General features: G+C 36.5%; 1 protein-coding gene across 3 annotated transcripts in view; it reads right to left on the bottom strand.

The window, feature by feature from the left end:
* Positions 1-12215, bottom strand: part of LOC106957660 (netrin receptor UNC5C-like) — a 208741-nt gene that overhangs the window by 67068 nt on the left and 129458 nt on the right. For all 3 annotated transcript variants that reach the window (XM_015049073.1, XM_015049071.1, XM_015049072.1), the window contains exon 4: positions 3504-3607. In XM_015049073.1, coding sequence (XP_014904559.1) covers positions 3504-3607 — 104 coding nt within the window. The remainder of the gene's footprint in view (positions 1-3503; positions 3608-12215) is intronic.

Below are 12215 nucleotides of genomic sequence, written 5' to 3'. Positions count from 1 at the left end.
TTTTGTGTGCTTCTGGTCATGCTGTAATGCTTTTTTCTTCTTCTTCATATATATTAAATGCACACACACTGCATGTGACAATAGGAGAAAAGAGTTGGCATTTGTCTGCTGTTACACGTTTTATGAGTATGAATGTAAATTTTAAGTATGTTTGTTTGGGGAGTAAAGACTTTGCTTCAGCATGTTGACAGTCAGGTACCAGCTGGGCAGTAAGACATGGATATCACATATCAAGCCATCAGGCCTATCACATTGACAACTTTACAGCAGTCGTCAACTGGTCCACAAGGCGACTGTGGTCACTAATATTAGAACGTTTTTAAGAGAGGTCACAGGACACCAAGAACGAGAACTGTCAATTAAAAAAAAAAAGTGAGAGAAAGAGGATTCAAGTTGTAAACATTATGCTGTATCCATAAAGCAGAGATTCTCCACTGCATGTGCTCATCCCGCCCACGTGCAGAGATGTTCTTCTCCAGTTTTGAGTCAAGTTTCAAGTCACGTAAGTCTGAACTCATGTCCAAAGTCAAAACCTGCATATTCCAAGTCAAGGCTCAAGCTCTAAACTTTGAATTTAAATTTAATTGACTCTTAGTCAAATTAGTTTAACATTTATGTAAGTAGTAGTAAAAATCAATAATTCATTACCATTACATATGAATGCTTTTCAAAAAAAAGGTGAATATATTTGGCATACATTTGCAGCAAGTGCAATTGACCTCAAGTGTTAAAAAAGTGCTGCATTTCACAGCAAATATTGTTATTCAGAAGAACTTTGGTCATATTTTCTACACTAACTTATCTCTTTTTGAAACAATGTCTGTCAGAAAATATGTATTTCTTAAACAACTATTATTTTAGCATGGCATTGCTGCATATTTTTGTCTCAGATAAATGAAAAATACCTCAAATAAAAAGGGTATTTCTATGAATACAAGTACACACACCAGCTATATTAGGTCCTTGGGAGCTCTCAATGTTTCTCTTCCATAACTTGATACAAAGGTTATCTTGTGTAAAGATATTTAAATGGTAAATGGCCCAGAGGACTAGAGCAGTTTACTACATTCAGTCATTCACCCATTGACACACAGATTCATATTGTAACTACAGCTGCCCTGGGGCAGACTCACAGAAGCAAAGATGCTGTGTAATCGGCACCAATTGGCCTTCTGACCAACACCAGCAGTCAAAGGGGTTCAAGTACACAAGTGGTGAATTTTCAGCTGAAAAATTCAACTCCATTTGTCGTCATTTGCCTTAGAGTCTGAATCAAAAGTCATAAAGTCAAGTCTAAACTAGTCACTGTATTTGTGACTTGAATTAGGTGACATCAACAATGATCAAAATGATTCATAAACAGATTCCAAAGTTTTGGTGCATATATCTATATCAATTGAATATCTTAAAACAACGTTATCATCACCTTTATTGCAACAGCAATACAAAACACAAAATGAAGAACTTTTTGTCCCTATTGTCTATCCCTGGATTGTATACACAGTTGTTCTTCACAGAAGTAGGAAAAAAAATATATCCATAAAATAAATAAAATCTGGAGAAACTGTAGCCAGGGCCTAAGGGAGCGAATAAAACTGAGAACAGAGCTGATGGCAAAAAGAAAAGATGTGATGAGAACGGAGAAAAACAGAAAATCAAGGGCAATAAAAAAAATAGTCAGGGTTACAACCAAGGGTCTTCAGATGGTTTTAAATCCAAATCCCTCTAAAGAGCTTCAGCAGACAGACAAGACAGACCAATCCATTTTCCTGAAATCCCATTATGACAAAAGTAAGACGACTGGAAAAGGTAGCAAATTGAACACAATGGAAAAGAAGCTTTATTTTTCTGTATGGTTGCGCATGAGTGTGTGTCTGTGTACATACATTTTTTGCTGCACAAATGTGTTCAAAAAGTTGTCAAATATAAACTGCAGTCAAAAATGCTGATAAGACAGGAGTGATAATGAGTCATTAGTGCGGAGGCCGGTCTCCGAAGGAACTGAGCATGAGTTGAGAGGGTGAAAGTAGGTGTAAGACAACAAAAAGACACAAAAACTGACTAATAATCAGGGTTTTTATCTTCGAATGTTATAGTGCAAGTGCAATCCAACTATTGCACTTGCTTAAGTTCCCCAATAAAAACTAAATGCAATATTGTAAAAGGGGAAAAAAAAAAAAAAAAAAAAGATTTCCCTGTCTTCCTTACACTTCCATCTTAAATTTTCTCCTACATGCTTTCTCAATTTGTATGCTGATATGCCTTCTCTCTTTTCTCTTAGGGGAGTTATGTACTTAAGTGCAGTAGCAAACGACTATCAAACCTTGAGGATGGAAACCTGATTCTGAGACTCCGCACCCGCCAGTGAAGCCGTCTCAAAGTGCAGCCTGGGGTCACTGCACTTCCCCTGTGACCAACTATGTAGATGAAATAATGACTTTTCATACGTACAGGTACAAACCATCTGAAAGTGAGAAATTAAACAACAATTTGAACAGCAAATAGTTTGGATGTAGATCCAGCACTCTGAGAATTAAAGTGACCTAAGTGGCCCCAAAATAAATGCCGACTACAGGGTCAACTTTATAAGTTAATGAAATGTCAATGTGACATTACACTTGATGAATATAATTGTGTTCATTGTGTTCGTGTTCGACCCACAAACATAACTAAATGTTTGCTGTAAAAGCAGTTGTTTTGTTACAAAGTTTAGGTCACACAAGTGAGCAAATATGTTTGCTTACTTAAAGTAGTCATTTCTAATATGTTTCATGTTTCATGCTGCACAACACTTTAAAGTACCTTGATTATGATTCACCTTTACTGACCTTTTCCTATTTTGTTCCCCTTAAATGGGTTTAAATTGTCCTCAAATTGGATCTCTGGGGACCTTTAGGGTCTCAGTTCAAACATGTAGCAGAGCTTCTATGCATCCATCTGTCAAAACAGAATTAAGGCTGTTTCTTCCTGTGACAATTCGGCATATTTATCGTTGAATAAGTGTTACACATTGTGTTGTATTCCTAAAATTAATTTGGACAAATCTATCCAAAGAGGCAACAAGTTAGATCATGTATGGCTAAATGTACTGTTGTGGATTACTGCAACAGTACCAATACTGTATTAGGATTACATAACAGATTTGTCTTTTTACTTCTATTAAAATAAACAGTATGTTATATAATGGTATGTGAAATACAACATGCAACATTTCCATGCCGCTCCTGACAAAACACTCTGATTAATCGATTCCACCTCCCACCCCCCCCCTCAAAAAAAACCCTCAAACACAAAGTATTTAATTTGAGTAGTGTATTTGATACAACTCTTATTTCTGTGGCGCTTCCAGGCTTTTCCCATATGATTACTTCTATCTATATATATCAGCCTCCTTTTTTATGTTTTATTCTGTCACTCTCTTCCATCAATGACTTCCGTCTGCTGATCTCGCGGCTTAGTTTCCTTTCAGCTCAGGAGGAGGTTAACGATAATATCGCACATACCTCAGCAGCTGGAATGCCCTCCGGAGGACGGCACTGTAGCAGCACCTCCTGCTCCAACGACACTTCTTTTCCAAGGGGTTCTTGTTCAAATGATTTTTTCAGGTCTGAGGAGAGAAGAGGAAGCATTTTATAATAATCAAGGAATAGCAGTGAGAAAATTGTTGTTTTTTTTAATTATGCTAAAATAGGTAAAAGTTGTGTAGTGGAAAAGAAGCTTAAACTATATGTCATAGTTTGGTGGCGCAAGATAATTAAATGTTAAATTACAAAGCGACAACCCAAATGTAATTTTTTTCATGAAATAAACTCAAGAAATATAAATAAGAATTTATTAAATAAAATCAAGTACTACTAAAATATGAAGATAAGGTACCCATGAATTAAAAAAAATATGAATAAAGTTAAATAAAATAAGATAAAAGAGTAATTCAGCACTTAGGAAGACCAGTTTAGAGGTTGTGCCATATCAGCACAATCTAGAATCTTACCCTCTCTCTTGAGTCAGCAGAGTGAGGGTAAGACAGACTAATTATAGTTACGTTTTAAGTCGGTCATGCATGCAGTGGCTTCTCACACCTTCCTAGTTTACAACAAGGGAAAACACTTAGCATCAATACAGATAACCTGTTGTTGGAATCCACATAAAACCACAAACACTTTCCAATCAGTCACTTTTGCTGTGTGTCTTTCTCTTTATAACTATGTACTAAATGTGTGCTCAGTCTCTGTCTTTGTAGAGTTCAGGGATCTCCAGCAAGCCAAAGACAATAAATAATTCACATTAATGGTTCACATGCTGTGATAAATGACAGCATTACAAAGCAGCACGGAATGTGTAGCTTTTTCTCCTGCTGAATGATTTGAGAGCTCAGATGTTTTTTTCATTCACTTTGAGACGGAAAAAGGCTCACACTGGTAGAATTAAACTATTAAGGACGTACGCATCTTTCAATCCACTTTTTCATTTTATTGTTTTCTTAAAATTTTACCACAGTATTTTAATAATTACTGACATTTTTTTTCTTTGTTAATGGCGACTTCTACCACCGTCATAGTTTTTATTTGTTTTTTTCTAGATTAAATTATTTTATATTTACAGAGTGTGAAAGATTAATTCCTCACTATCCGGCTCAGGCTTTTAGCCTGCTGCCTCATGATACGTTGTAATGACATATGTCTGCTCGGAAAGTTGAGTTTACCACATGTGAAAATAATTAGCGTGTCACAGAAGAAGCTAATAAAGCACACTGTAATGTGAGATAAGTGACAGTGTAGCAAGGCTTAGCAGGCAGCTGTATTTATGGGACCAGTCTGATGATGTGATGGATATCTATAGGAGTAGATGATGAGGGTAAAGTAGGAATAGCTGAAAGCAGAGACACTCGCAGAGTTTGCTTGAAATATGAGGTTTCATTGTGCCAATTCTCCCCGATGACTTGGACTGAAACTAAAGGTGAAACTGGTCCATGACTGACATGTGACTAAGAAAAGCATGTGTATATTATTACCCTGGTGCAAATGATTACTTTTCATCTGTAAGTTTTACCTCAGTTGTTTTAAGGTGTTAATTTTCAGTTTGTTTATTGTTTTAGTCATGTGGTTAAAGAAAAGTACTTCATTTTTTGAGGCATCAAAAGTAATTAAGTTGATACTGGCTAAGTTAAAGGTTTTTACAAAATTAGCCTGCTTATTACACATTACTTCACTTAACACTTATAGGTGTTAAGTGTCGCTTCTTTTTCTTTGGAAGTCGTAAGAACACTGGATGAAATGGTTTTCCGGTTGTTTCTGGCCATGGATCTTGAAAGCACATTTGAAACTTTATACATTAAGTTTGAGAATCCCTGGTGTGCAATAAGCTAAAGAAAAATGGAGGTAAGAGATGAATGCTATATGTTTTAAACTTTATGTTTAAAGAAGATAACATTAAAGGTGTGAAAAATAACTGTTCTATCATTTGCCCTTAAGTTTCCAAAGTGTTCAGAAAACTTTCATGACATGCAGTGTGTGCTGCACGTCTACCCTTGTGTCCTGTTCCCAAGTGTGCTCTTAATCACCTTAAGTGTCAGCAGTAGTTCACCATTTGCAGGTACATCCAGACTAGACAGAGCACTTTTTTTTTTAATATTGAACTGGTTGACTTTGAGTTGCTGTCAGGGAATTTCATGCAGACGGTCACAGTGGCAAAAAGATGTAGAGGGTGTAATCGGGAAGGAAAGAAGGAAAGTTGCAACCAAAATGATTAAAGGGAGAAATAAAGAAGATGCAGCTCTAAAAATGCCTTTTTCTAGAAACTATATGTTTTTTTATCATGCATGCTCAACATATAATAAGTTATATTTAAAAAAAATTAAAAAAAATAAGCAGTTTTGCCAGTTGAGTTTCTTTAAAGATTGCACATATATCAGTACAACTTTAACCAGTTAAATTGTCAAGCTGTCCAAAGCTAAGATGAAGTTATATGTGTGGTATATAACTGTACAGGTCACAATACTTCCCGTCTTCCACATCTTTTAGTGAGGAAGCAGAGTCTGCGGACCTTGGGTCGGGTTCTCTAATCTCTGGTGCTGAGGCCATCGGTCTGGTTAAAAAGCTCCTCGGTGGCAAGGTCCCATCAGTGAATGAGTTCAGTAAGACTCTGGAAGTTGTGGGTTTGTGTTGGTTGACACACCTTCGCAACATTGCGTGGAAATTAGAGGTGGTTCCCTTGCAATGACAGACTGGGATGTTATGACAAGACAGGGATGCTACTGCCCATGTGAGCTGCTGTCGTTATGAAACCTCAGGCATAATGACTTTCTACTTCATCTTTCTTTCATGGCCATTCCACCCTCAGACTCTCTCCATGCTGAACCAGTAGCCGGCAAACGCAAAATCCTCATGAAAAGAGGGCAGTTTGCACCACTTTTGCTTGTACAATCAATTGCACTCCTCGTAATCTTTGTGGATCACGTGCAAGACACTCGCTTATTGTGAGTACAATTTCTTTTTCTCTCACAATTTAGCAATCCTTATTTGGAATGTTCGTAGATTAAGTCCTGTAAGTACAGCAAGAAACATTGCTCAAAATCATCAGTTCTCAGAGCGGATAGAAAGCTGTGGTCAGTGCAAAACATCTCACTGCAGATGGATTCTTTTTTCCCTTAAAAAAATAAATAAATAAATAAAAAACAACCCAAAAACAATTAGTTACGAAATGACCAAGACTGTAAAAATACAAAAATGCAAAGCACTGGAACAATCAGCAACCGTTTTATGGTAATATATCCCACAACTCAGTTGAGGATAGTTACTCATAAAAATGTCTAAAATGTTGTGCACAAAGTATACTGTGGTGTATCATATGTTGTTGCAAGACACTTTACAAGATAGACAAATCCAATTTATATCCAGAGAAATATAATCAAATCCATTCAATCACATTGACAGATTAACTCCACATATTACTTACATTCCGATTTGATGCCAGTTATTTATTGCAGTCAAATCCCAGCTGAATGTGAGATATTTGCCATAATTCTGCACCATCAGAAGCCAGACGCAGTAAATCCAAAAGTAAACAATAGCTGAAAATTGTAATTATGAAACTTCTGAACTATTGAAAGAAATCTGTCACTATTGATTCTGATTTGGCATCCAGACAGACTTTTCTGCAGAAGTTGCAGTCAGTGCCACACAAAAGGCCATTGCTGTTAGTTGTGCTTTCTTTGCATCAGTTTCCTTCTTTATAATTTTGGAAAAAAAAAATAAAAAAATGCTGTCAGCTCCCCTTGCGCAACAACTTTAAAATTGATCCACATAAGGTGGCATCTGTTATTACATCCATAAACAGAGCTTGGCTGTCTGACATCTATATTCTCCTTCTGTGCATATGGTTTGCTTTGGGGTCGCAAACTGTTCACACAAAAGTTTGATTGCAGTCACATTTAATGTTGTTAGTAGCCACAGAAACAATAATATTAGCTGTGATAAGTACACGTGTAAGACCAGGTAAAAATGTTGGTATCAAATGGTAGACATCAAGGAGCTAATCGGCAGGCAGGCAGGTATGCAATGGTTTGTTAGCGAAAACAAAATGGTGGTAAGGTAGGATGAACTGGAAATCTTTGGGTACAAAACTCCAAAGGGACCAGTAAACTAACCCAGAGTTGCATTAAAGGCAAACAAAATCTATCAGACAGGAAAAATAAGCAATATTTAGCAGGATTTGAATTGTGTGAAGCAAAAAGCTTCTGTGTTTGAAATATGACTTCAGAAGTTTGTAAGATTTGTGAAAAGTGAAAAACAATGTCCCATATATAAATCCATAAGAGCAATAAGCCTAAACTGGTTTCATTAGAATTCCAGTGACATGCTGCTCAAAAAATATTAAGGACTCCCAAAATGTGCCTGTATAACTGCTGAACTGCAAGGCAAGCTTTCATTTTGTGCAATATAAATCTACTCATTACTCATTCTGTGTGTACAGCTATATTGGTTAAGTGAGTTGTGTGAGGACACAGAGTATGTCTCGGGCTGAATGATAACTTCATAATACAATCAATCCCTCTGGGGGATGACAGACTGAACAGAGCATGATGGTTCATTATGGGAGTAATCACCAAAAGCTTTAGTTCTAAATCCACCACATGGCTACCCACACGTACATGTACCAACGCTGAAAAACAAAGAGGGAACGCTAGAGACAGCAGGGTAAGTGAGAAAACAGCACAGAGGAGATGAAAACAAGCAGGCAGGTACAGTAACACATGAAACAAGAAATTAGAAAAAAAAAAAAAAAAAAAAAAAAAAATCTAAACACAAGGAGAAAGAAAAGTGTCTCCTGGACGAGACACACTTTTCCAGCGCCAAGGAATTCTAGGAACAATTTCCTGGTTTTAATTAGGATGGGAGATGGAGAAATGAGAAGTTGGCTGCAAGTTGATTTCAATAAAGATTGAGAATGAATTTAAAGGAGATTAAAGCAAACTGCTTGGGGATGAACAGACACACATTTGTGAGACAGGATGCTGAAGAAGAGTAACTCTACCAGCTGACATGAGAAGGACGCATTTTCCTTGCACATTTCCACTAAAGACAATAAGCAGTTGAAGGGGTACCACAAATGCATGACAGTAGAAGGTGTGTGTTTTGTGCATGTGTCCTCAAGGGAAATATTTTCACAGGGCAGAAGTGACAGATGTGCTCATTCACTGACCCCACTTCACTCCCCAAATAGCACTGTCCAGCATTCAATATCAGCAAAACCAACATATACTTCTCTAAATAGCATTTTAGAAATACAACAGCTGGGAGCAGGTGAAGTGCTCTTTTGTGCAACTTGGTGTTCACTATATAGCAGCATCAGCAAAATAAATAAATAAATAAATAAATAAATAAATAAATAAATAAATAAATAAATAAATAAATAAATAGTATCCTCTTGCATAAAAGCACTTTCCAAATTCCTTTCCCTCTGTCCTTCTCCACCTCCTTCCTTTCTTACCTAAAACTTCCATCACTCAACTAAAACTGTTATTATGTTTGTGGTTAGCTTGTTGCCTTGGGCACCTCTACATAAGCACATTTCAGAGCAATTATCCTAAATGGGTGTCTCTGCCATGCATGCTGCCCATTCCAAATCACAACAGTTTCGCCCTGATGCAGCTGCTCAAGCAATAAAAAGCAATGTGAGATTCTTGGGAATAGAAAGTATAGAGGAAAAAAATTGAGAGAACAGTCTAATCAACAAAACAAAATCACAGACCAAAATAAAAAAACAACAAAAAAAAAACAGGAAATGCAAGGTGAGCTTTGCTTCGGGTTTATAATTACAAAAAAGTTGGACTAGCTGTAGAAAACGATTCTAAGCATTATGTGTTCCTTTTGGTCTTTCCTCTCTGTCTACCTCTTGGGAGTAGAAAGTAAAGAGAAACATTTGAGAGGACATTTTAATCAACCAAACAAAATCACAGACCAAGATTTAAAAAAAAAAAAGAAATTCAGAGTAAGCTTTGTTTCTAGTTCAAAGTTACAAAAGCTGGAGCGCCTATAGAAAGTGATTCTAAGCACTATTTGCTCTTTTATTTCTGTTATTTTTTTAAAAAAAACACTTTGGACTGTCAGTCATGCTCATGCATGTGCTGCTCATATCCTCCAGCACAGAGTGTGTACAAGCTCCAGATTGCTAGTTTTTATTGTAGCTGTGCTAGTAGTGGAGAAACAAAGTAACTGATGTGTGAAGCTTGAACAATTTTAATGTAATAAAGTCATGACAAGACGGCATTCAGATTACAAAATCAGCTGCAGAACCTAACATAACACCACATGGCAGCAATTTGAAATACAACAAAACAAACAAGATGAACCTGTGGACTATATCTAATTGATTATAGTACACACAGAGAATCATTCAAGCACGAGAGTACAGAAACAAATCATAAGTCACTGTCATCACTGTACAAAAGACATTCATCTTGTATGTGGTTCCATTACTCTACAGTTTTGTTCACAAGTCTCTGCGATGGAGGTCTTGGTGGTGGTTTATTTGATCATTAATTTCATAAATGGCAGTTTATTAAATAAATGCAATTTAATTTCACCCAGCCACAAACAACAGTGTCAGTTTTCATGTAGTTTTATTATATCCCAGTTGCTTCCGAAGGGGAAACACAGAGGGAAGCAAATAAAGGGTTTTAGTCCCATATTTTTTTATAATTGTCAAGACAATCACATGATATTTCAAATCAATAACAATTACAGCTTGTTTTCTTTCTCTTATAGGTTAAGAACATTATTTATGTTATTGCTCTAATAAATAAACCTAATTTTTGATTGAACCTTCTTAAAAGATGCATAGTGACGTGTTTAGATTGTTTATCCGAGTAATTTACCTTGAGGAAAATAAATCCACAACGCTCTCTTAAGCTCTGTGTCCTAAAGTCTTTAGAGGTGCTTGTTTTTGCAGCATTCATTTACGTTGTCAACTTAAGAGTTCCTTTCAAAATGCCGGTAGAGATCCAAAAATATCAAAATGGAAGACATGAAAGTACACTGTGACTTTGAATGTCACATTTTCAACGTGGCTATAAAGAGGGTCATTTTCACTAACTTTCAGGATTGTCTTTCTACTTCACCAATTCTTTTGCTGACCTCCCCACCCTGTCATTTCAACACTTCACAACCTTTCAATCTAAAGTCAGGTTTTGAAAAAAGTAAACAATTTAATGTGTTGCCATGGAGCCAGTACTCAGCAGAGCTGGCTCACTCAGTTAGGCTCAAAGATTGACCAGAAAGCTTTTCCGCTGCTTCTATGTGGTTCAGCAGAAACAAAAACACAAGCATTGTATTTTTGAAAGCAGCAAAGTGTGCTCAAACTTGGCAGACCAAGATATGGTCCTCATTCAGTTCAAAATAAAGGATTTATATTTTTATGCAGACCAAAGCATTGCAAAAGTGCATTTTTTAACTCAAACTCGGACAATTCTGAAAGATTTTGTTTCCTTGCAGCATGTCGTCATAGCATTCTTTAAAATAAATAAATTCAACCATGGAAACTTGCTACTTTTTGATCATGAGATATCTGTTGTGGTTGAGATCAGACAACTGAACCGTTATGATCACATCCTAACATCCTGTGTTTTTTGAGCAGAATGTAACTGGGCTCCTTTTGCTTTTCCTGGAGATGTGGTACCTCAGTTCTGGACATATGTTGGATTTTCTAACTCGTCATCAGAGGCAACCTTCTCTGTTCTGTTATCACAATTAAGCTAATAAGTAGGCGCCAATTTCTAACCATTTAACATTTGAGACTCTAGAGATGAATCAGAGATGAATAAAACACCTTTATGCATCAGCTTAGCTTCGAAGTGTATCAGTTGTATCAGTGTGACCGTTCTAACAACCAGTTGCCTGAAATCTACAACCAATGATCAGACTGAGAAGAGGTTCTGCATCCCCAGAACCAGAACCAAACAAGGAGAAGCAGCATTCAGTTTCTATGCACCACAAATTTTTGAACAAACTTCCAGAAAACTATAAAACAGCTGAAACACTGGGTGCCTTTAAATCTCGACTTAAAACCCACCTGTTTAAAGTTGCTTATGGATGTTTTTAATGTTTTCATCTTTACTTTTTATCTATTTATTAATCTCTAGTCCTTTTTTTATGGTTTAGAGTCCTTGTCAAGTGGCGTTTTGACTAAAAATATGGATCTTTTTTTTTTCAAATTCCAATCTTTCTTTTTTCAAAATCTTTCTCTTTCTTACTGTTTATTCAATATCACATGCTGTAAAGCACTTTGGAAAGCCTTGCTGCTGAAATTTGCTATACAAAAAAAAAAAAAGAAGAAATTTGGACGAGATTTTAATTTTCTAGAACAGTCTGCTTGCCTTCTGTTCAAGCATTTCGGATTGTTATGTTATGGCTGACTGAGAATCTGGACAACAAACACCCAAAGATCCTGTAAAGTTTAAAATGCTGCCATGCAAAGAGGATGAAGCATCTCTTGTTCAAATACAAGTTTTGTCTATGCTTAAACACGAGTAAAACGTGTTGCTGTAAATCAAAGTGACATTCAACAGTCTCTGTGTCTGCATCAACACATTTGAATCAAATGTGTTATTAGCAGGACCTTGGTGAGAACTGACTGCACGCTGATGAGGTAATTGAGCCATTTAATTTATTTATGTTGATCTGGTACACACCTAACAGTTGCAGGGCAATGTTCCCTGA

Source organism: Poecilia latipinna, unplaced genomic scaffold (genome assembly GCF_001443285.1).
Source record: "Poecilia latipinna isolate Pla-1442-1.1 unplaced genomic scaffold, P_latipinna-1.0 Scaffold924, whole genome shotgun sequence".
NCBI classification, from domain to species: domain Eukaryota; kingdom Metazoa; phylum Chordata; class Actinopteri; order Cyprinodontiformes; family Poeciliidae; genus Poecilia; species Poecilia latipinna.
This window is presented reverse-complemented; position numbering and strand designations above follow the sequence as displayed.